We start from the raw sequence: 26,378 nt of genomic DNA on the forward strand, positions 1-26,378 counted from the left end.
GTTCATTCGTTTCTACCAAGGAACAGACAGTCTTTGTTCTAATTCTTGATTATAATTACACACATTATATTTAGTACTAGGATTAAAAGAAAATTCATACATCTATATAGTAACATAATAGTATTCTGATTAATCAGTCCTGATTGAAATGTATAAATAATTAGTCATTATTGATTAAAAAAATCCCTTAACACAGAGAATTCCTTTGTCTTCAGAAAAAGCACTGTATCGCGAGATAAGTCTGTCGGGAGCGCTCGTCATGAGACCAAGGCTCTCTGCCAGACCACTGACTCAAAGAGGTCTCATGAGCCCCTCCTTTATAGTAGAATCCTCATTCAAGTTTTTAAAGACGTTTGACATCTAGTGGAAGCCCTAGGAAGTGCAACCTCATCCATATCTCAATGTGTACTCAGTAGGCCAAGCTTTGAAAAACTATCAACCTCAGATATCCCACTTCCTGGTTGGATTTTTCTCAGGTTTTCGCCTGCCATATGAATTCTGTTATACTCACAGACATCATTCAAATAGTTTTAGAGACTTCAGAGTTTTCTATCCAATAGTAATAATAATATGCATATATTAGCATCTGGGACTGAGTAGGAGGCAGTTCACTCTGGGCATGCTATTCATCCAAAATTAAAAATGCTGCCCCCTATCCCAAAAAGGTTCAATCAGGACCTGGAGACGACTCCTCATACCTTGTCTCGGCCAATCCCACCACCTGGAGCCAGCAACTTGTGTGGGTAGAGTACGCCTGGAACACCCTTTCCTGCTCGGCCACTGGTCTCTTGCCCTTCGAGTGCTCCGTGGGTTATCAGCACCTTCTCTTCCCTGAGCAAGAAGAAGTCAACATACGTTTGACCCAGATATAGGACCGCCGCTAATCGGCGTACCTGGAAGAGACCCCAGTCCACTCTTAAGACCACCTCTGGGTATCGCCGACAAGCGGACCGCCACCGAAACCCGGCTTCCCGCTATCGTCTCGAGCCGAGAGTATGGCTGTATACTCAATGAGTAGAAATTGCATGAACTCAATGTGATTCCCTGACACTCGCAGGTTGATAGGAATTGTACTGTGAATGACCCTGCCAATCCAGCAGGTGGATATAATGTCCAGAAGTTCCACAACATAGAAAGCTTTTAGAGCTCCGTCCTCAGGGGACAGTCCAGTTGCATGGGCGCCAGAGGAGGAAAATTGATAGTTCTCAGAGTTTTCTGAGGGAACTCGGGTGAGATCGGAATCTCTCGGGAGTGCAGGCATCAGAGACTTCTGTGGTTCTTCGGAAGCGAGGGGAAAACTGTGGGCGGGCGTGTGTGCCCGGGGATAGACCTCCTCTCCCTACTGCGTTCCCGTAGTCGCCCATCCCTCCTTATGGTCAGGGCTATGAGAGAGTCGAGGTCCAATGGCTGCAAGCTCCTATTTAATTCCCTCAAATAATCCATGAAGAAATGTGTTTAACAGGGATTCCGGGTTCCAGGCACTCTCAGTGGCTAAAGTGCAAAAGTCTATCACATAGTCTGCCACATTACGGGAGTCTTAACACAGTTGAAGTAGTTTCCGAGCCACTTCTCTCCCAGACAACGGTGAGTCAAACACCTTCCTTACTTTCGCAACACAAAATCCTCCAGACTAAGGCAAACAGTGGATTGTTTCTCCCACACCGCAGCAGCCCATGCAAGTGACCTCTGCATTATAAGATACACTATCTTTGAATGGTCCGAAGGAAATGAAGAGGGCTGCAGCTTGAAAATGCGGGAGCACTGGGAAAGAATCAACCGGCAGATTCTCACAAATCTAAAAGCATTGGATTGGTGACTGCATGAGATATATGGTGTTTCCACCATATTTCTCCTACCAGTCATTTCCTTTCAAATAATTGAAGGGAATTGAACAAGTGCACACTTTGGGAGGAAGGAGAGAAAATTGGGACATAGTGTAGTACGTATTACAAAGTGGGAATGTGACTAATAGACAAGGCAGAGCCAGAGCATGGCTGGAACAGGATGAAAGCATGTGATGATACAAAATGCTGCCGGGGACACTGTGTCCTGTTATATAAAGGTAGCTAGCAAAGTGAAAACAGCACTGAGTGGAGTAGCTCTGAAGGATAAAACACATGTTCTGTCTTATACTCTGCCAACCTTCTCTCTTACAGCAGAATGTCATAGACAGACGGCAATGAAATAATACTATTACACAATGAAACCAGGACACCTTGAAAATAGAGCAACTTAAACACAAATATACGTTTTATTTAAATGTTTTTCTGAATATTGTTTGCAACAACAGCAGAAACACTTTCTAAATGGCATACGTACAGTAGAAAATATATTTCTAATGATGTCAACTTTATTTCTCAACTCCTAATATTTAGCAAATTACACTCATTATAGGCCACTCAAGGACATTCAGAGACTTGTCCCGAAGCCACTCCTGCATTCTCTTGGCTGTGTGCTTAGGGTTGTTCTCCTGTTGGAAGGTGTACCTTCGCCCTAGTCTGAGAGCTCCCCAGTGACACAAGCCTACCAGACAAGCTAAATAACTTCTATGCTTGCGTCGAGGCAAGTAACACTGAAACATGCATGAGAACATCAGCTGTTCCGGATCACGCTCTCCGCAGCCGATGTAAGACCTTTAACCTGTAGGGACACCCCATCCCGTGAACGGGACCGTTGTCATCATCTGACACTAATTAGCATAACGCAACGGACATTAATCTTCCTAGAAAATCTTCCTATTCGTGAAAATCACAAGTTAAATATATTGGAACACAGCTTAGTCTTTTGTTAATCACCCTGTCATCTCAGATTTTCAAAATATGCTTTACAGCCAACGCTAGACAAGCTTTTGTGTAAATGTATCATAGCCTAGCATAGCATTATGCCTTGCTAGCAGCAGGCAACCTTGTCATGGAAATCAGAAAAGCAATCAAATTAAATCGTTTACCTTTGATGAACTTCGGATGTTTTCACTCACGAGACTCCCAGGTAGACAGCCAAAGTTTTTTTTTCCCAAAATATTATTTTTGTAGGCGAAATCGCTCCGTTTGTTCTTCACGTTTGGCTGAGAAATCGCCCGGAAATTGTGGTCACCACAAATATTCCAAATTAGCTCCATAATATCGACAGAAACATGGCAAACGTTGTTTAGAATCCATCCTCAAGGTGTTTTTCTAATATCTATTCGATAATATATCCGTTGGGACAATTCGTTTTTCACTAGGACCGATTGGAATAATGGCTACCTCTGTATTTTACGCGAGAATTTCTCTCGGAGCCACCATGTGACCACTTACGCAAATGTGGCCGCCTATGGCTATTCTTCAACAGAAATGCGTAAAACTACGTCACAATGCTGTAGACACCTTGGGGAATACGTAGAAAGCTCGTTGATGGTACATTCACAGCTGAATAGGGAGTCATTGGAATGCAGCGCTTTCAAAACCTGGGGCACTTCCGGATTGGATTTTTCTCAGGCTTTCGCCTGCAACATCAGTTCTGTTATACTCACAGACAATATCTTTACAGTTTTGGAAACGTTAGAGAAATTTGAAGTTTTGAATCCTGCGTTGTTTTGCATATCAATTCATAAACCATGTGCCATGGAATGGGTACATCAAAAATCTCTTCCCAACTATTTTGCAATTTATATGGCACAGCTGTCAGTTTTTTGGTCCTTAAATGAAATTGGTATATGTTTTTATTTATCACACTTTTCTTTAACCAATTTATGTTCTTTAATACAGGGCCGACATACAAGTTCCTTACTTTTTCCCCTTCTACTTGCCTCTTCCATTTTTGTGGTAATGCTGCAATTAATTAGTTGTAATTTTGGGTAGAGCAGACATTTCCATATGTCTTTGTTCGCTGCATGTGTGACATAACTCCACCAGTCCTATTTATGATATCATTCACTAAAACTATACCTTTTTTTTTTCTTCGATAAATACAGTTTTTTTAAAATCAATTTGTATATTTGAATTTAACCACAATATATGTTGTACTATTAGTTCTGTCCTTTCAGGTGGATTAAACTGAAATTGCAACCAACTTTCTAAGGCTTGTTTAAAAAATAAAGATATTTTGGAGATGATTTCCTTTTCAAACAACCGAAAGTGAGCAGGTGTAATCTGAATAAAGGGTTAAAGGCCCTTCCTAAATATAGGATGAGACATTCGTACCAATTGACTAGAGAACCAGTTTGGATTTAAGTATAACTTTTGTATAACTGATGTCTTCAGTGAGAGGTCTAATGCTTTAATATTTAATCATTTCTGCCCACCGAATTCATATTCATTATATAAATAGGCCCTTTTAATTTTATCTGGCTTGCTGTTCCAAATAAAATTTAATATTTTTTGTTCATATAGTTTAAAAAGCAGGTCACTAGGTGTAAAACCATTAGCAAATAGGTATACTGTGATAGAACTACACTCCCTTGTTAGTCTATACCTGTTGCAGTTGGCGCATGTGACAAATAACATTTGATTTGATTCGATTTTCTAAAAAGTGATACAAATGTGAAAGGAATGTCAAACATTCTTCCCCCCGTTGAAGTTTCTATATGAGAATTGAATCTGAGATATCAAAAATATTTTAAGTCCACACTCACATGGAATCGCCCTATTGGGCCCTGGTCAAAAGTAGTGCACTATTTAGGGAATAGGGTGCCATTTGGGATGTCGCCGCTGTTTTCTCCCTCCAATCTGTGTAGTGGTGTTGGCCGCCGAGCCGGATCCAACAGGGCCCCTTTCATAGCTGCTAGTAGCCAGTCTCGGTCAGCTGTTCTGGGGAGGGCAGGCAGCCCTGCAGCTGTTCCTCCAGGGTGGAGGAGGGAAGGGGGTAGGGGCAGTGAATGAGGAGATCTCCCCAGCTAGGTCCCAAATTACACCCTATTCCCTGTATAATGCACTACTTAAATGTAGTGCACTATACTGTATAGGGAATAGGGTGACATTTGGAACACAACCCTCCTATTCAGCTGCATGTCCAATCAGCAAGCTCACTGTGATAAACTAGACTAGGGGCATAAAACAACAAAGATTGGTCTATGCCAATAGTAGACTTTTCCCTTGGCTTGTGATGCTTTGATGTTGTTTTCTTGCATCTGTACAGTAGGTTGATGCTAGAAAGTGGCTGGTCATGTAGTCTACAGTGTATTTGTGGATGATGAACTAACTGCAAAGGCATGGTTGTGTTCTGTGCTATGTGATCTCTTTCACACGGACTTATTGATGACACAACAGGGGAAACAGAGTAGGGAAACTGTCAATAATGGATGTTTGAGGCAGGTCATAAATGGTTGAGAATCTTAGGCATCAGCATTCTGCCAAACAGAGGCTTTGAATCAAATTAGGAACTGGTGCCTTTTTTTGTTCCATTTGTTATATTATTTATTTGCTTTGGATGGTCCCATGTGGATCAGTTGGCAGAGCATGTTGCGTGCAATGCATTGGTTGTGGGTTTGATTCCTACCACTGATGAAGTACAACAATATATTCACTCACTACTATATGTTGCTCTGGATAAGAGTGTCTGCTCAAATGTAAAAATGTAGACCAACTTTCATCTGGACTGACATACTTCCCTAACTCATTCATCGATTCAGTCTCTTGAAACACATTTTAGCATAGCAACCTAGATAACAGGGAGACTTTTTTCCTGTTTCTACAGCACAATAACCCATAAGCAGGCCTTCATGACTTGAGAACTGTTTAATTAGATTGTTGTTTCAACGTGTCATTATTATATAACCTTCTTTGGGAAATATGAGCTGCCTGTCATCACTTTCTGTCTGGCTTTTAGTCTGTCTGTCTGTCTGTCTGTCTGTCTGTCTGTCTGTCTGTCTGTCTGTCTGTCTGTCTGTCTGTCTGTCTGTCTGTCTGTCTGTCTGTCTGTCTGTCTGTCTGTCTGTCTGTCTGTCTGTCTGTCTGTCTGTCTGTCTGTCTGTCTGTCTGTCTGTCTGTCTGTCTGTCTGTCTGTCTGTCTGTCTGTCTGTCTGTCTGTCTGTCTGTCTGTCTGTCTGTCTGTCTGTCTGTCTGTCTGTCTGTCTCTGTCTGTCTGTCTGTCTGTCTGTCCTCATCACAACAGAATAGTGTGACAGCAGGTCGAAACTCATAACAACAACAGGAAGTGAGTGACACAACACAACACTCTTCAATCATTCAGTCAGTCATCACCACAGAGGAAGTCATGATGAATCCATGTCTCATCTCAGCCTCAAATGCCCACAATGGCCAGAAGCCATCTAATAACCCATGGAGAGGGCTTACATGAATGGACTCACAGAGCTATATGGCTGTGCTGCTTCCAATAGATCCTAACCAATAGGGTCTATTCAGTTTACACTCTTAAGGCCGGTTTCCAGGACACAGATTCAGTTTAGTAGGTAGTCCTGGACTAAAAAGCATTCTAAATGGAGAATCTCTATTGAAAGTATATTTTTTAGTCCAGGACTAGGCTTCATCAATGTCTGGGAAACTACCCTTTAGAGAGTTAAATTATATTTATGTTGATGGCCTTCCCACTGGGCACAAACTTTTTGAATCAACATTGTTTCAGTGTAATTTGTCAATGTATCGTGGTGTGTAATCTACATAGAAATTACACTGGATATGAAAAAAGTAATCAACTGTTGTTTTGAAGATGAAATTTCAACCACAGGATTATGTCATCATAACCAAATTTGAGCATACATTTGTACATAAAAAGCAGAACTTTTTGGCTGGGCAGCACCTTATACTAGAGAACCACCTTTCCAACAAGTCAGTATGTCAACTTTCTGCCCTGCTAGAGCTGCCCCGGTCAACTGTAAGTGCTGTTCTTGTGAAGTGGAAACGTCTAAGAGCAACAACAGCTAGGCATGAAGTGGTGGGCCACACAAGCTCACAGAAAGGGACCACCGAGTGCTGAAGCACGTAGTGCAGAAAAATCATCTGTCCTCGTTTGCAATGCTCACTACCGAGTTCCAAACTGCTTATGGAAGCAACATCAGCACAGCAACTGTTCGCCGGGAGCTTCATGAAATGGGTTTCCATGGCTGAGCAGCCATACACAAGCCTAAAATCACCATGCGCAATGCCACGGGCCAGCTGGAGTGGTGTAAAGCTTGCCGCCATTGGACTCTAGAGCAGTGGAAACACGTCCTCTGGAGTGATGAATCACGCTTTACCATCTGATAGTCCGATTGACAAATCTGGGTTTGGTGGATGCCAGAAGAACGCTAACTGCCTGAATGCATAGTGCCAACTGTAAAGTTAGGCAGAGGAGGAATAATGGTCTGGGGCTGTTTTTCATGTTTCGTGCTAAGCCCCTTCGTTCCAGCGTAGGGAAATCTTAACGCTAGAGCATGTAATGACATTCTAGATTATTCTGTGCTTCCAACTTTGTGGCAACAGTTTGGGAAAGGCCCTTTCCAGTTTCAGCATGACAGTGCCCCTTTGCACAAAGTGAGGTCCACACAGAAATGGTTTGTTGTGATCGGTGTGGAAGAACTTGACTGGCCTGCACAGAGACCTGACCTCAACCCCATCGAACACCTTTGGCATGAAACGCGGACTGCGAGCCAGGTCTAATTGCCCAATATCAGTGGCCGACCTCACTAATGCTCTCGTGGCTGAATCGAAGAAAAATCCCCGCAGCAAAGTTCCAACATCTAGTGGAAAGCCTTCCCAGAATAGTGGAGTCTGTGATAGCAGCAAAGGGGGAGGACCATCTCCATATTAATGCCCAAGATTTTGGAATGGGATGTTCGACGAGCAGGGGTCCACAACCTTTTGGTCATGTAGTGTATTTGTCACTAACTATTACCAATGTGCTATCGTGAGAATTATTGTTGAGAGGTCTCCACTTAAAAGCTAAATAGATTCACTGTTGCTATTGAAGCCATTCCAAAGGCTAGGTTTAACAGAGCAAATTAAATGTGACCATACATTATCCTCACGTGTCATCAATGTTGCTATTTAGGCCTACATAGCATTTGCAAAGTCACCAACAGCTATTGTTTCAATTTAACCCAGAATAAAAAAAAAATGGACAATACAATCAAATTGTATTTGTCAAATGTGCCAAATACAACAGCATTTCACCTTAAAGTGAAAGGGCCTTCCTCTTATACTACCTGGTATAGAGGTCCTGGATGGCAGGAAGTTTGGCCCCAGTGATGTACTGGGCCGTACACACTACCCTCTGTAGTGCCTTGCGATCGGAGGCCGAGCAGTTGACATACCAGGCAGTGATGCAACCAATCAGGATGCTCTCGATGGTGCAGCTGTACAACTTTGAGGATCTGAGGATCAATGCCAAAACTTTTCAGTCTCCTGAGGGGGAATAGGCTTTGCCGTGCCCTCTTCACAACTGTCTTTGTGTGTTTTGACCATGATACAGTAGTTTGTTGGTGATGAGGACACCAAGAAACTTGAAGCTCTCAACCTGCTCCACTGCAGCCCCGTCAATGAGAAAGGGGTGTGCTCGGTCCTCCTTTTCCTGTAGTCCACAATCATCTCCTTTGTCTTAATCACATTGGAGAGGTTGTTATCCTGGCACCTGGCACCTGGTCACTGACCTCCTCCCTATAGGCTCATCATTGTCGGTGATCAGGCCTACCACTGTTGTGTCATCTGCTAACTTAATGATGGTGTTGGAGTCATGCCTGGCCTTGCAGTCATGGCCTTGCAGTGGCCTTGCAGTCATGAGTGAACAAGGAGTACAGGAGGGGACAGAGCACGCACCCCTGAGGGGCCCCCGTGTTGAGGATCAGTGTGGCAAATGTACTGTTACCTGCCCTTACCACCTGGGGGAAGCCCATCAAAAAGTATAGGATCCAGTCGCAGAGGGAGGTGTTAAGTCCAAGGGTTAAGTCCAAGCTTTGAGGGCACTATGGGTTTTGAATGCTGAGCTGTAGTCAATGAATAGCATTCTCACATAGGTGTTATTATTGTCCAGGTGTGAAAGGACAGTGTGGAGTGCAATACAGATTGCATTATTTGTGGATCTGTTGGGGCGGAATGCAAATTGGAGTGGATCTATAGTTTCTGGGATAATGGTGTTGAAGACCAGCCTTTCAAAGCACTTCATGGCTACAGACGTGAGTGCTACGGGTCAGTAGTCATTTAGGCAGGTTAACTTAGTGTTCTTGGGCACAGGGACTATGGTGGTCTGCTTGAAACATGTTGTTATTACAGACTCAGTCAGGGACAAGTTGAAAATGTCAATGAAGACATTTGCCAGTTGGTCAGCGCATGCTCGCAGTACACGTCCTGGTTATCTGTCTGGTAAGTGCAATAGGCCGAGGCTTTAGTGATATTGAATTGTGTTTGGTTGTCAATGCAACCAAATATCATTTGAAGGACATTTGTATTCTGCTCGAATAGTTCCATCTGTGCCACTGGCTTTAATTTCCGTTTGTCTACAAATAAATCATTGATATGTTGGATTGAAGTCTCCATCTCAACAAAAAATCAAGGTTAAAGAATAGTACTAAATGAAATTTAAATGTAATTTAAAGTGCATTTAAAGTGCATTTAAAGTTCGATTTTGTCCTATTTTGTCCCCGGTGCGCAGGCATAGCCCGGTGCGATACATAGCAGCGCCTTGTATCGGCCGGGATAGAGTGGGCATCGAGCCAGGTGCCATGAAGCCGGCCCAGCGCATCTGGTCTCCAGTGCGTCTCACAGCCCAGTGCGGGCTATTCCACATCGCCGTACTGGCCTGGCTACGGGGAGCATTCAACCAGGTAAGGTTGGGCAGGCTCTGTGCTCGAGAGCTCTAGTGCGCCTTCAATGTCCGGTCTATCCAGTGCCACCTCACACCAGCCCTCTGGTGAAAGGCACCCGCATCAGGTGCTCCCGCCTGCTCAGCGCTGTCAGAGTATTCCTCCTGCCCAGCGCTGCCAGAGTCGCCCGTCTGTCCTGAGCTACCAGAGTCTCCCATCTGTCCTGAGCTGCCAGAGTCGCCCGTCTGTCCTGAGCTGCCAGAGTCGCCCGTCCGTCCTGAGCTACCAGAGTCGCCCGTCCGTCCTGAGCTGCCAGAGTCTCCCGTCCGTCCTGAGCTGCCAGAGTCTCCCGTCCGTCCTGAGCTGCCAGAGCCTCCCGTCCGTCCTGAGCTGCCAGAGCCGCCCGTCAGCCAGGAGCTGCCAGAGCCCCCGTCAGCCAGGAGCTGCCAGAGTCATCCGTCCTGAGCTGCCAGAGTCTCCCGTCCGTCCTGAGCTGCCAGAGCCGCCCGTCAGCCAGGAGCTGCCAGAGCCGCCCGTCAGCCAGGAGCTGCCAGAGCCGCCCGTCAGCCAGGAGCTGCCAGAGCCGCCCGTCAGCCAGGAGCTGCCAGAGCCGCCCGTCAGCCAGGAGCTGCCAGAGCCGCCCGTCAGCCAGGAGCTGCCAGAGCCGCCCGTCAGCCAGGAGCTGCCAGAGCCGCCCGTCAGCCAGGAGCTGCCAGAGCCGCCCGTCAGCCAGGAGCTGCCAGAGCCGTCCGTCAGCCAGGAGCTGCCAGAGCCGCCCGTCAGCCAGGAGCTGCCAGAGCCGCCAGTCAGCCAGGAGCTGCCAGAGCCGTCCCTCAGCCAGGAGCAACCAGAGACGTCAGTCAGCCAGGAGCTGCCGGAGCCGTCCATCAGCCAGGAGCTGCCGGAGTCTCCCGCCTGTCCTGTGCTGCCGGAATCTCCCGTCCATTCGGGACCCGTGGCTAGGGTCCCCAGTCCGAGGTCAGCGGTGAGGGTCGCCGCTCTCTTAAGAGGCCACGGAGGCGGGCTAAGAGGCGGACAAGGACTATGGTGGACTAAATGACAAGGACTACAAGGACTAAATGTTTAAAAAAATAAAAAAACAGGGAACCTTATTTACATAAGTATTCTGACCCTTTGCTATAAGGCTGAAGATGTTGCTCAGGTGCATCCTGTTTCCACTGATCATCTTTGAGATGTTGCTACAACTTGGAGTCCACCTGTGGTAAATTCAATTGACTGGACATGATTTTGAAAGGCACACACCTGTCTGCATAAGGTCCCACAGTTGACAGTGCATATCTGAGTAAGAAGCTATGAGGTCGAAGGAATTGTCCATAGAGCTCCGAGACAGGATTGTGTCGAGGCACAGATCTGGGGAAGGGTACAAAAAATATCTGAAGCATTGATGGTATCCCATGAACACAGTGGCCTCCATCATCCTTAAATGGAAGGGGTTTGGAACCACCTGGACTCCTCCTAGAGCCAGCCAAACTGAGCAATCGGGGGAGAAGGGGGAGAGCTCCAGATTTCCTCTGTGGGGATGGGAAAACCTTCCAGAAGGACAGCCATCTCTGCAGCACTCCACCAATCAGGCCTTTAAGGTAGAGTGGCCAGACAGAAGCCACTCCTCAGTAAAAGGAACATGGCAATCTCCATGCAGGCTTTCAAAAGGAACCTAATGACTCTCAGACCACGAAAAACAAGATTCTCTGGTCTTATGATACCAATATTGAACTCTTTGGCCTGAATTCCAAGTGTCACGTCTGGAGGAAACCTGGCACCTCCCTTCGGTGAAGTATGGTGGTGGCAGCATCATGCTGCGGCGATGTTTTTCAGCGGCAGGGACTGATAGACCAGGATCGAGGGAAAGATGAATGGAGCAGAGTACAGAGAGATACTTGATGAAAATCTCCTCCAGAGCTCTCAGGCCCTCAGACTGTCTGAGTCTCTGAATGTCCTTGAGTGGCCCAGCCAGAGCCCGAACTTGAACCCAATCGAACATCTCTAGAGAGACCTGAAAATAGCTGTGCAACAACACTCCCCAACCAACCTGACAGAGATTGAGAGGATCTGCAGAAAAGAATGGGAGAAACTCCCCAAATAAAGGTGTGCCAAGCTTGTAGCATCATACCCAAAAAGACTTGAGGCTAAACTCGCTGCCAAAGGTGCTTCAGCAACGTACAGAGGAAAGGGTCTGAATACTTATGTATGTATGTGAGAATGCTATTCATTGACTACAGCGCAGCGTTCAACGCCATAGTGCACTCAAAGCTCACCACTAAGCTAAGGACCCTGGGATGAAACTCCTCCCTCTAGAACTGGATCCTGAACTTCCTGACGGGCCGCCCCCAGGTGGTAACGGTAGGTAACAACACATCCACCACGCTGACCTTCAAGACGTGCTCAGCCCCCTCCTGTGCTCCCTGTTCACTCATGACTGCATCGGCCAGGCACAACTCCAACACCATCATTACGTTTGCAGATGGCACAACAGTGGTCGGCATGATCACAAAACAAATATGAGACAGCCTATAGGGAGGAGGTCAGAGACCTGGCCGTGTGGTGACCGAGCACGCCCCCATTCTCATTGACGGGGCTGTAGTGGAGCAGATTGAGCTTCAAGTTCCTTGGTGTATACATCACCAACAAACTAACATGGTCCAAACACACCAAGTAAATCGTGAAGAGGGCACACTGAAAATGTTTGTTATGTGTCCTCAGATCCTCAAAAGGTTCTACAGCTGCACCATCAAGAGCATCCTGACTGGTTGCATCACTGCCTGGTATGGCAACTGCTCGGCCTCCGACAGCAAAGCACTACAGAGGGTAGTGCGTACCGGCCAGTAAATCACTGGGGCCAAGCTTCCTGCCATCCAGGACCTCCATACCAGGCGGTGTCAAAGACTCCAGCCACCCTAGTCATGGACTGTTCTCTCTGCTACTGCATGGCAAGCGGTACCGGTGTGCCGAGTCTAGGTCCAAAACAGCTTCTACCCCGAAGCCATAAGACTCCTGAACAGCTAATCAAATGGCTACCCAGACTATTTGCATTGCACCCCTACCCCCTTTTACACTGCTTCTACTCTCTGTTTATTATCTACGCATAGTCACTTTAACTGTACTATATGTATGTCGTTTTTCAAGCACTCCACAAATTTCTTGTTAACAAACTATAGTTTTGGCAAGTTGGTTAGGACATCTACTTTGTGCATGACACAAGTAATTTTTCCAACAATTGTTTACAGACAGATTATTTCAATTATAATTCACGATCACAATTCCAATGGGTCAAAAGTGTACATACACTAAGTTGACTGTGCCTTTAAACAGCTTGGAAATTACCAGAAAATGATGTCATGCCTTTAGAACCTTCTGATAGGCTAATTGCAATAATTTGAGTCAATTGTGGATGTATACACCTGTGGATGTATTTCAAGGCCTACCTTCAAAATCAGTGCCTCTTTGCTTGACATCATGGGAAAATCAAAAGAAATCAGCCAAGACCTCAGATAAAAGAAATTGTAGACCTCTACAAATCTGGTTCATCCTTGGGAGGAATTTCCAAATGCCTGAAGGTACCACGTTCATCTGTACAAGCAATAGCATGCTAGAATAAACACCATGGGACCACGCTGCCGCCATACCGCTCAGTTCTGTCTCCTAGAGATTAACGTACTTTGGTGCGAAAAGTTTAAAAACTGGCCACCAGTTAGGAACCTTGTGCTAGAGTTTCACCATACTGTAACTATATGTTATAGACCCCTTTCACCTACTTGGTACGTGGCATATAATATCTATTGTAGACCATGCCTGCAGGTAGCTTAGCTTGAAAACTATGAGAGACACACTGAAGCCACTTACCCGTTATCCCACTCCAAACAAACACATGATAAAACAAGCAAAATATCTTAATCTACAGCCACATTTCTAAAAATGTACAATATCACTCGAATGCGAGAAGGATAGTCTTGTGATCTAGCAATGTAGTGTCGAACAACACATTGCCATCAGTGAGTGTGTTTGTGCGCGCGTCAGGCAGCTGAGCAGTACACACACCCCTGCTAGGAGGAGTCAGTAAACGATTTGATTATCCGCCTCGCTCAACTCTGTGCGCTCAGTGGTTTACGGGGACCGATTTGAAGGGTTGACAAGGAGAATCGCTTCCCCGGTACCCCGTCCCTCTTCACCGGGTAGCCTAGAAGCATAGTATGCTATCCCTGTCCCTCCGCTCGTTCCAAGTTGAACAGAATGGGCAGAGACGCATAGAGAACTGTCTGGATTTTGAAGGTGAAGGACTTTGTATTTACATAAAGTTCTGTAGGCTATAAATACTGCGTATTTGATCGCGAGGATGGCTGCGAATATGGAATTAATCGAAAGGACAGTAAGGTCCGATATCAGAGTGAAAGTTTGCACAGCACTCCCTCTGAGATGGAGACGCGAATAACATAATCATTGATTCACTTTTTCTCATAACGAAGCGTCCTTTTGGATTTATTGTCTGCAGCTATTACGCGGCGCCGGACACCTGCACCCGACTTGGCCGAGACGGCTTCTACGCGGCTCTCCGCTCAATAACAAATTGCTCAGAAGCGCTTCTTGAACTGAATCGATCATTTCTACTCGTATCTGAACTGTTGTCAATGGTAGGCTACTTTCACACAGGCAGTTCATTTGTTGCGCTTTGTTGTGCAGTTCTGTAAATCACTGAATGCGACGGATAGGCGACAGTGGACATCCGATAATAAATTGGTGAGCACCTCTACTCTCTTCATATTGATTATTATACAACCTCTTTGTAGCTACATGCAGGTATTTTATAAATGTTACATTATCCTGTTAATTATTTTCTGTGTTTGTGGGGATTCATTCATTGTGTGATGTTATTGTCTGAGGTTGGGGGTTTGCGGATTTATGCTCTTGTTATAGTGCGCACTGTGACATGTTGTTGTAACCTGTCCTAGAATATCATTGTGTTTTGTGAGAAAAAAAATAGTTATTGATTTATCCCACTGCAGTAGCCTAGGTTACAATATGTTGCATTGATTAGACAATTATTGCTGCATGTACAGGCTGTCTGAGTCAGTCTAGTGACTAAAGAGACAGGCGCATGAGGAACAGTCCTCACTAGGCTAGGGAATTAATTGTCTGTACTAGCTCTGGTCCAGGGCGTTAGTTCGCGGTCGTAGATGTTAGTAGAAGAACACGCACTAACGTCCTGGACCAGAGCTTTGTCTTGATATGCATGTGGGAATAATGTAGCGTCGCTGCTTGACGGGATTTTATTAAACGTTATTACAAATGTATTATTTTAAATGTTAAATTATTACCTTGTTTATTCTCAAAATCATACGTTTGCCTGTTCTTATGTGTTGCAGATACTGGATGTGTCTTCATGGGCATTTGAATAGTGTCAGCATCAACTGAAAAGTAACAACTAAGCTTTATAAATGTCTTCCTCAGTCATCTCTTCATATCGCTTCTCCGTCCAGTATTCACTGCCTGAATTGTAATAGCTAAAACAGGAGAGAACTGTGCCTCCACCTCGCCCCTGTCCAAATTCAAAGCCAGTGTAATATTCTTTACAGCACTGAATCACAATGGGCACAGTACTATCCCTTTCCCCTGCATTCAGGAAGAACAGCTACTATGACACGCGGCCTGGCTCACTCAACCACTACCCGAGCCTGAGCAGCCGATCGCTCAACACTCAGAAAGACCGCGCCAGTGGCCTGAAACGGGGACAGTCAATCTTTCTCCCAGCCCTCACCTGGAAACGCCTTGTCGCCTCCACCAAGAAACGAGGGGGCTCTAAGAAATGTCCTGGGGGTCCGGGGTCACTTGGAGACCCTCTCAACAACAACAACAACATCTACCAGAAGGATCCGGTGTTGCACCTCAACCGCGAGAATGTCAAGAAGTCTCTGTCGTGTGCCAACCTCTCAAGCTACGACGGGCCAACGGGACTGGGTCTGGGGATAGGCTTCGGCCAGGGGCACTACAGCTATGGCATGGGCATGAAGCCCCAGCAGCTGTCCTCTGTCAAGAAGGTGCCCCACCAAGCAACGGCTGCCACATCCCCCAAGCGCGTCATTGTCCAGGCGTCCACCAGTGAACTTCTCCGGTGCCTGGGTGAGTTCCTGTGTGGCCGCTGCTACCGGCTGAAGCACCTCTCCCCTGTGGACCCGGTGCTGTGGCTGCGGGCGGTGGACCGCTCTCTGCTCCTCCAGGGCTGGCAGGATCAGGCCTTCGTGACTCCGGCCAATGTGGTGTTTGTCTACATGCTGTGTCGTGATGTGGTGGATGGAGACCTGGTGGCGTCAGAGCACGAGCTTCAGGCCACACTACTCACCTGTCTCTACCTGTCCTATTCCTACATGGGCAATGAGATATCCTACCCACTGAAACCTTTTCTGGTGGAGGCTGGCAAGGAGGCCTTCTGGGACCGCTGCCTAGCCATCATCGACGCCACCAGCGCCAAGATGTTGCGTATCAACGCCGACCCGCACTTCTTCACCCAGGTGTTTGCTGAGCTGAAGAGTGAAGGGGGCTGCAGCCCACAGGACTACAGCCGCGTGCTGGACCGGTGAGAGGAGGGGTAGTGGGGTACAACCCCCCCCGTCTAATGGTACATCCCGAGACCCTGCCATTAACCATCAGTGAGCCATCCACAATTAAGACAATGGGGAAACTTGTCCCCCTAAGACTAGATCAGAGATTTGCATGTGTCATCAATAGGGTTGAGTGCTTATGTTGTTAGCACAAGCCCTTTTGTGTTATGTAATACTCACCTGATTTTACTTGAATGGTGGAACCATTTGGTCCACCTGTCCTTCGTGACCCCATTCTCACCTCGTGTCTCAGTGAGCAGGGGGAACAGAAACAGTCATCTCAGCTGTTCCCCCCTCCAGTCTCTCCCAACTCTCCTCCCTTCCCGCTCCCCACTCTCCTCCCTTCCCTCTCCCCTTTCTCCCCTATCTCCTCCCTCCCATTTCCTCTATCTCCTCCCTCCCATTTCCTCTATCTCCTCCCTCCTCTCTCCAGTCTCTTCCCTCACTTCTCCCCTCTCCTCTCTATCCTCTCTCCCCTCTCCCCCTCTCCCCCTCTCCTTTCTCCTCTCTCCTTTGCCCTCTCTCCTCTTCCATCTTCCCTATGCTCTCTCCCCTCTCCTCACTCTCCTCTCTCTCCTCTCTCCTCTCCCCTCTCCTTGTTTTCCTCCCTCTACTCTCTCTCCTCCCCTCTCCCACCTCTACCACAGCCAATAATCCCTGTCTGAATGTGATAGCAACATCCGTTTGCATGGAACAGTTTTTTTGTCAGAAAAAAAGGCATTCACTATTACAACCACATACAGAGCCGGGTCAGACGTTCTAAACAGTGATTGGTTGGGTCATAAGCAACCCAAGGGAATGGCATTTCAATAACAACATTTTTACCTAGAAGATCATGGACATCATTACCTATAAATTACTTTGCGCTAAGTCAACAGACCTAACTGAAGACATAACAGGACGTTACAAAAGGACCTACAGGCATGTATTATGGTAGTGTACTAAATTCCTTATCTAGGTCCCATGTTATCTAGGTCCCATGTTGCCAAGGTCCCATATTATCTCGGTCCCATGTCATCTAGGTCCACTTGATTCTGTCTGTCGTGTGCTTGGTCATCAGTAAAACAAAACAAACAGTGTTTTGCAGGATTCTTTTTTGAACAGAGGGTCATCTGACCTGAGGGAAAAGCTAGAACAGCTACCAACCCATTAAGACCATTCACTCAGTTTACGTTCCAAATGGCACCCTATTTCTGAAATAATACACTACTTTAGACCAGAGTCCTTTGGACCCTGGTCAAAAGTATTGCACTATATAAGGACTATGGTGCCATTTAGGACAGAGCGTAAAAAACATCTGTAGGGTGCAGGGCCGTTTGTGTGTCTCTCTCCAGCTATCATTTAATCTAAGGGTCTCCTGGTGGAAGCAAAATACGACCTTCTTTTGCATGTGTGTGTGTGCTTTTGTGTATGTGGGTATGTTATTGGCAGATAGCGAGGTTCATCAGCTGTTTACCCCATCAGTCCTTTGTTCCCTGGCTGTGCCTGTCATCAGGGCACCCGGCCGCTGCTACTGTGGCATTAATGAGACTACACCCCCCACCTCCTCCTCCACCACTCCTCCAGTCTTACTCTGGCCCCATACCCTCCATCCACCTCTGTCCCCCTCTAGGCTACTCTACAGGACTAGAGGTTCAGTCACTGGCTAATCCAGGCTTGCCTGGAATTTAGTCACACACACACACACACACACACACACACACACACACACACACACACACACACACACACACACACACACACACACACACACACACACACACACACACACACACACACACACACACACACACACACACACACACACACACACACACACACACACACACACTTAAATACCTAGTCTCCTGCGCCAGAGTCCCCTGAAACAATGTATGAGAGGGAGAGAGGAGGGGTGTAGATATGAGTCTCACGTGCCCTGTAAAAGAGGTAGCTGAAGGTGGTCCTTAGTCCCAGTGCAAGGCTGGCCTGGAATGGCAAGATGTGTGTAGTTGTGGTTAAATGCTGCTGTTATTGTTGTTAGCCTCGCTGTCTCATTCTAGGGATTACATCTGTGTCACAAATGGCTCCTTATTCTGTTTATAGTGCACTACTTTTGACCAGGACCCATAGGCCTTGTTGTTCTCCTCTTTATAAAATGTTTTTAATGAAACCTTGGAATTTCTGGTTCACACGTTTTTGATCTAAGTCACATGTGCTCTAATGTGTGTTTGTGTCTGTCAGGAATAGACCACAGATGTACCTCAGGGCCAGGGGGTGGGATTTTTTCTGTGTGCAAGCTGTGCTCATAAAAATATATTTATCATGGTTGCCAAGGCATTAAAAAAATCTGATTTGAAATATGAACAGAGAGCGAGAGAGGCTTTGGATCGTCTCATTCCCTTCTGGCCATGGCAGACTGTTAGCCTGCTAATGAGCAAAACTACAATAGCTACAATATGAAAACGAGGTGTGTAGAATGTAGAAACACACCTAAGGTGAGACATGGGAATTGTCCCAAATGGCCCATAGCGCTCATAAGACCCATAGGCCCCTCGTCAAAATTAGTGCACTATGTAGAGAATAGGGTGCTATTTTGGGATGCACCCATACAGTAGGATCACAAAGATAGTTACTCCCGGTATGAGAGGGTGAGGACGTTCTTCTATCGCCTTCTATGCAGACAGGTCTTGCTGCCAAACCAATTGTATTTCTGTTGATGCTAAAGCAACATAACAGCCTCTCTGTCTCTCTTCACTCTGATTCTGGATGAGAGTGCTCTAGGTTGCAATGGGTTGCTATGGGTTTGTTGAACCAAGGCAACTGGTCTACTGTCCTAGACCTAGAAGACATGTTTCAGGGTCTGGAACCTTGGCGCTCAATGCTCCTCTTTCGCCCAGATGGGTGGTGGGTGGCACATTCAGGAACAGTATATGGCAGTACTGTGCTGTGCCACCCTAACCGTCCCCTCCCCCTCCCCCATGCCAGGCAAAATGCATTTACACACTCATGTTATGTGGGCTGAGCATACTGTACTGAAATACCCCCCACACACGCCTATCCATGGATTTACACTCCACTCTCTGACTGACAAACCTCACGCTAGATCCGCACCTTGACACGTGCATACAGTACGTACACACACACTCAAGCAGACACACACACCGTGGTAAGCCACGATTAATCCTCCCATCCAATCAAATAGAGCAAGGGGGAATAAGTAAATGCCAAAAGGTTCCAAATCTGATGAGATTTGGTCCTGCCACTTCCATCCTTCCCTCTGCGTTGGCCCTCCGCTCAGCCTTCCAAGTCATGACACACTCCTTATAACAACTTGGAGGTCCCCCAAGACCAATGGACAAACCTCATGTTCACTCCTTCCGCTCAGACCGAGGCTTATTGGTGTTGGAGGCAGTCCAGTCCAGCGGTTCCTGCCTGCCTGCCCAGAGGCCTTGTATTTCTATATAAGAAGTGGGAGACTATAGAGCTGGGCGAGGTTGGCAAGGATGTCTCATTGCTGGGGACCACCGTCTCTGTTTCAGGAACCTTGGTCGACGGCCATCTTGGAAGACAGCCGGTCACTCCTATTGTTGTGGACGTTGTTGTGCATTCAGTACGACACTGGCCACTGTCCAGCACTCAAGGCCTCTAGTGTGTTGACAGCAATGAACCCTATCCCCCTCCTCTTACCCGCTCCTCCTTTCTCCTCCTCTCCCTTATCCCCATCTCGCTTTCCACACACTCGGCTGTTGTTCCCCCTCCTGTTGCCATTTGATTGGATGTTCCACCACATTGTGGAGAGAGGAGCAGATAGAATGGTGGTGTTTGTTGGCCAACAGTCAGACACAGACACAGCCTTAGTAATGGGGCTCCATGGCCTCTATCTATGCCGTGTGTTGTATGCTATCCTGTCTATAGGGGTGATAGCGATTGCACGTGGGTCATATTATTGGGAGGATTTTGCTTACACCAGGAGTCTCCTAGTCAAGTCCTGTTCTCCTCTTATGTTATACTATTGCATCTTTCAGGGAAATCGTAAAATGTTGCATGTCTATGTGTGTGACCTTTTAGGCATCATAACGTTAAAACGTGTACACGCTACATGTAACTGGCAGTTTTGTTGGAAATCATCACTCAATTGATGTCAGTGGGAGATAGGCATGAAGATTTCAGTTATGTTTATGGACCTCAAGTTAAGATGTGGCCCATACAGGTTACAGCTATGGGACTACGCTGTAGTCCATGTGAACAAGAGTATTTCTTACTGTAAAGTACATGTAGTCCATGGAGATATAGAGAGAGACACAGGCCCTGCAGATGGTATATTTATTATTAGAATGTTATTGTAATGTGACATCCATCAACCTTGAGTCCACCCTCACCTTCAACTTAAGCAGATTACCCCTTTATCTCTTTACCTCCACCCACCCAAACAAAACCTTGAGCTGGATCCCTGTTTATCCAATCGTATGCCTATACCTTACCTGTTTCTCTGTTTCCAACCAATCATATGCTACTCAACAGGAACTGTGACTCTACCTGTCCAATCAAACACCTCAGCAGAACCCTGGAACTCGGTTTGACTGTTGGATAAAACTACTGATTGGCCGACAGGATATTCTTTGCAACCCCATTGGTCAAGAGATTCGCCTTCACTACAAAATGGACTAAATATGGAGAGTCAACCAGGAATAAAACGAAAGACTGTTGGATCCTATTCTATGAACTACATGGGTAGGACTCAAGCAAAGACTATTGCACCTCAACCATCCAGGATATTTCAAATGGATCTCAGGCCCTAGTTTGGCATAGTGGGAGACTGTGGTTTGGCGGGAATATCAGGCGTAGGCTGTTTAAGTCACCATTGCTCTGTGAGTTCTGGTGAACTTGTTTTCTCAGTGTGTTTTTCTGCTGTGTTGGAGTAGAATTTCGATGGCACACCTATAACAGTCTCAGTGCAGACATAAAGGGATAGTTACAATTACAAAATGACATATTGGTTTGAAATATCCCTTTAAAAGAAGTAGAGAATTGTGCAGCTTAAATATGTTGCTGTGTGACAAAATAAAGTGACGACAGGAAAAACCAAACAATAGGTCCTATCTTGTTACTGTGGTGGTGAGCATGCCAGATAGACTAGCATTTTTACTTTTGTTTTACGTTTGCTTTTTTGTTTTGATTAGCTTTTGCTTTAATGCCGTAAATGTGTTTTGAATTAAATGTTATTTCCTTAACTTAAAATGGAATCAGATCATCCCTAGTCGTGGGAGAAGATCTGGTGTCAAACAGTATTAGTATGTAATTCAAGGGGTAATTCAAGTCATGATGACTGTTATGATTATAACTGCACATTTGAAGTGTTATTGTCATTGTGGATGTTATGTTATTGAATGACAGAGATAGAGAATCTACAGTACCTGTATTCTCATTTTATTTTGATGAACCTTTGTCTTTAACATCTCGAAGAATGTGAAATCACGTAAACAATGATAACATAGCGGTGGAGAAATGGGAGAAACTATGTCTTAGTGTTCAAAGATGTCAACACTGCGATTTCAGACACAGCTTTTGACACAACACTGTTCAGACATGGTAGATCTGGTTGTATAATTGGCATCATTGGGATGGGTGGTGGGTCAGGAGGCTGGGTACGTAGGGTCGCATCCCAAACGGTACCCTATTCCCTATATAGTGCAGTACTTTTAACCAGTGCCCTATAGACTATATAGGGAATAGAGTAATATTTGGAACACACCCCTAGCTTTCTGTTAGAAGGAAGTGTTTCAGTTTGTGCTTGTCTCACATCCTCTAAGGATGTTGTGAAATGGGCGGATGATTGATTTTCATGAAAACATCAACATAATTTTGTAATGGCTGCTGTGTGTATAGCAAATGCATAATCAATGGAATCAATGGCGAGGCCTCATCAATGCGACAACAGACGGTGAATTGATGCACAATGGAAGACATTGTAGTGATCAGATCACAGACCGGCGTCCCCACACAAGCACCTCCCGGTCCTTACCCTCATTGTAGCTATGTCTTACCCCACAGCACTGCATATAACTGAGGCCTCTGCTTGTTTTCAAGGCTACATAGCACTCCTATTTATATGAAAGGAAAATACTTAAACAAAATACTGAACAAAACATCAATAAAGAACTGCCTGAATGATCAGTGCTTTGAGTTAGACACTTACCTGTTGCCAACCCTCTCATAAGACCTGTACACTTCAGTCTCCTCTCACCGTTGCTGCCAACTCAACCCTTACCCCAGGTTTCCATGGTTACCTGGCACTGACTGACAATGTCATTGTGATAAAACTCAGTTGAAATGGAGAGACCAGAGTTACTTTTATAAAGCCACCTCATATGTGTGTACAGATGTAGGATCTTACTTTGATCACCCTAGTGTGGGGACTGAACCGCCATGCAGGACATTTAAAACTTGTAGTGTATTTGAGGTTTAAAAAGGCTTCTGAAGTTTGTAATTTACACTTTGAAATTTCAGACTTAATTTCTTCCGTTTTGAAAAATGTAACAACCCTTACAAAAATGTCCATTAATTATAATCCACATTATAATCCACATTTCCTGTTGCTGCAGGATTATTTTCCTGTTGTAGCAAACTGGCTCAAATGAAGATCCTACATCTGTATGCAACTTGATGTGTCTAATATTGTTGTTGGGGAACACTTGAAGATGAAAACAATGTGACTTTGTTTTTCATGTTAAAATGCAATTTTGTTTCCTTTTTTCATTACGATGTTGATGATTATTACTATTATTATTCAATAAAGTATTGAGGTGAAATTCCTCTCCTGTGGTGTTAACGTTATTTGGGTGATGGCTTAAGAGCTTTATATTGTATGCTCTCTCTCTCTCTGTCACACACACTCACTCACACACTCACTCACTCACTCACTCACTCACACACACACACACACACTCACTCACACCATCTATCCATGCACACACACACCCTCCTCCGGTATTTGCAAGGCCCACAAGCTACCATTGTATTCTCCCATTGCATATGGTATACTCTGCCTGTCTGGGCCCAGCAACGCAGCACCTGGCTGGCCGACTGTAAAACAGCATAATGTATGTCACCCACAATAGCCTGGCTGTGCAGATAGCACATTGGGTTTTAGTTAGTGGGCTGTTCTGTGCTCTCTATTGGAGCATGTCTCTGTAGTCAATCAATTTCCCACTGGTGTGATCCACAGGAGGGACTGGTCTCTCAGCTCACAGGTGGGTGTGGGTGGCATGCTGGGTCTATGTATCTAAGAAAACAGCAACCCCGGGATTCAACCAGAGGAGAGTTCTCGCACTACCACAAGCCATCATGGTAAACCCTGTAGATGTTGGTTCAAGCAGAAATGACCTTCTCTACAATGCACCTTTGATTGAGTCGCAGCCTTGGTCAGGATGTGTCTGCAGCATGCTGTGTTATGCACTAGCCTGGCTGTTGCAGCATGCTGTGTTATGTACTAGCCTGGCTGTTTGTACTAGCCTGACTGTTTGCACTAGCCTGGCTGCTTGTACTAGCCTGGCTGTTGCAGCATGCTGTGTTATGCACTAGCCTGGCTGCTTGTACTAGCCTGGCTGTTGCAGCATGCTGTGTTATGCACTAGCCTGGCTGCTTGCACTAGCCTGGCTGCTTGCACTAGCCTGGCTGCTTGCACTAGCCTGGCTGCTTGTACTAGCCTGGCTGTTGCAGCATGCTGTGTTATGCACTAGCCTGGCTGCTTGTACTAGCCTGGCTGTTGCAGCATGCTGTGTTATGCACTAGCCTGGCTGCTTGCCTGGCTGCTTGCACTAGCCTGCTGCTTGCACTAGCCTGGCTGCTTGTACTAGCCTGGCTGTTGCAGCATGCTGTGTTATGTACTAGCCTGGCTGTTCGCAGGATGTGTGTGTGTGCATGTGTGTGTTTATGAGAGGGAGATGTAGAGAGCACAACAGGTTGTATGTGTAGTTTGAGTACCAGCTAGCAAGCACTGGACAGTGGGTCTACCTCAGGCCACCTCTGGCTGCCTGTCACTATATATTATGGTGATACAGAGTACCCCTGTTGAGGGACTGGATACAAACACTGATGTGCCCTTGTTGTCTTCTTGCTGGTTAGCTTAAGTCTGTGCATAAACAATTAGAATCCCTGCACCAAAGCAAACACATAGATATGCTTTAAAACAACACAGTAAAGCACATTATCCATGACACGGACACACACTCTCTCTCTCTCTCTCCTGCAGATTGACAGGAACAGCGTAGTGGGCAATGCTGAGTAAAATAAAAACACAACAATGAAACTAGTAACTAGAGGATTTAGGGTGTTTCATTTTGTTTCATTTTGAATAGACATTACATCCTCCTATAACGTTCATACAACTAAATGAAAATAACTTTTTGGCAGTGAAGGCAGTTTACTTATTTTGGTAGAGTATTGTATTTGACAATTCATTTTAAATGGCCATTCATGATCTGGGCACAATGCTTAGAGCAGGGTGAAGCCATATGGTATTAGGGATGGGGCCGGGTTAGTGACCGTGTCCAGGGACCCTGCACTTGGTCACTGGGGGCACAGAGGTTACCGAAGCCAGCCCAGGACACAAGGATGGAGGGATGGAGGGAGGGATAGAACAAGATGGAGAAGAGAGGGGGGTCAAAAGGAGTGGATGCAGATGGCTGATCTGGACTGTTGGTCCGGCCCTCTCCCTCGTCTGTCGAAGACACAAATCACCCTGCTCACTCGCTTCCTCCCATCTCTCCCTCCCTCTTCCCGCCATCACTCCTTCCCTCCCTCCCTCTCTCCCATCTCTCTCTCCTATTTCCCTCCTTCCCAGTGTTGTGGTCCTTTGTGCCTCTGTGAGAGCCTCTACTGCTGCTCTCAGTCTTTTATCGGTCCTCTGCTATAGTTCCCTATGGGGACAGCCGAAGAACCCTTTGAAACCGTTTTTTTCTAAGAGTGTAGCAGCATTTCATAGAAGCGTGTGTCCCAAATACCAACCTATTGCCTTTATATTGAACTACTTTGACCAGGGCCCTTACGGTTCTGATCACAAGTAGTGCACTTTTAAGGGAATTAGGGTGCCATTTGAGACTCAACCACAGGCTGTGCTCTGCCTTACCAGAAGTGATTACCATTGGTAATTGATATTTTTGACTGGTATATAATAATCCACATAGGTTACACCGCACTTTAAAGAGTAGCTTTGTTCATTTAGAATGATTAAAGCCAACCTAAATTGCTCTCATCTTAATAAATAATAATGCATAATAGAATATACCATACGTCTAAATAGCTTGAATTAATATCATATTTACTCTAGGAAGATCATGTCCAAGTCTAACTCAAACCATATAGTCAGAATTAAGGAAATAGTCTAATTCTACTATGGAGAGTCTCTAACTAAAAACATAAATATTGGGTCAGTTTCTACAATGCATTGGTTTGTAGATCACAGTACAGTTCATACTTAAAGCATCAATATGGTGTCAGTTTCTTTCTACAGAACATTGGTTTAAATAGATCATTGTACAGTTGGGACCTTGAAAAGAGGCCACCTGCTGGCCTGGCAGCCTCCAACTGGGAGAACAGATGGTTGGTGAGGTAGTAGCTGTACCAAGTTCCAGAGCCATGTTGCACCCAAAAGGCATCGAGCCTAGGTCAGTGCCAGGGGCAACACCAGTCCAGAAGAGCCCAAGGGAACACCAGAAGACACATGGGCCCTGGCCAATAGTAGTGCACTAACTAGGGAATGGGGTTCCATTTAGGACGCATACAATGAACACAAAGTACAGCAGAACTGAGATTTGTTATCTTTTCGTAAAACAACTGGTTGCAGTAAAGAGCCATCTAGAAGAAAAATAAACGCACACCTATTAAGACGAGGTGCTGGCTAGCAGAGTAGAAAACTTGAAAATAAAAGAGAGCCGCACACTCTAGGAGCTCAGATGGAAAAATGTAATTACCAACGTTTCGACAGCCAAGCTGTCTTCATCAGGGTATGCAGTAAAGAGCCAACCTGGATACTAAGGAGATCATAAGGGAAATCGACGAGTACCAACAGCTTT

General features: G+C 45.8%; 1 protein-coding gene across 1 annotated transcript; it reads left to right on the forward strand.

Annotated features, from left to right (window-relative positions):
- Window positions 1–13,992: 13,992 nt before the first annotated feature.
- Window positions 13,993–16,605, forward strand: LOC124043315 (cyclin-dependent kinase 5 activator 1-like). Its single transcript, XM_046361799.1, has 2 exons — window positions 13,993–14,464; window positions 15,091–16,605. The coding sequence occupies exon 2, from the start codon at window positions 15,313–15,315 to the stop codon at window positions 16,300–16,302; it is 990 nt and encodes a 329-aa protein (XP_046217755.1). The 5' UTR covers window positions 13,993–14,464; window positions 15,091–15,312; the 3' UTR covers window positions 16,303–16,605.
- Window positions 16,606–26,378: the final 9,773 nt, after the last annotated feature.

The sequence above is a fragment of the Oncorhynchus gorbuscha genome, linkage group LG09, assembly GCF_021184085.1.
Source record: "Oncorhynchus gorbuscha isolate QuinsamMale2020 ecotype Even-year linkage group LG09, OgorEven_v1.0, whole genome shotgun sequence".
Lineage (NCBI taxonomy): Eukaryota > Metazoa > Chordata > Actinopteri > Salmoniformes > Salmonidae > Oncorhynchus > Oncorhynchus gorbuscha.

Excerpts from the sequence above, each read along its gene's own strand:
- LOC124043315 (XM_046361799.1), top strand. The coding sequence starts at position 15,313 with ATGGGCACAGTACTATCCCTTTCCCCTGCATTCAGGAAGAACAGCTAC.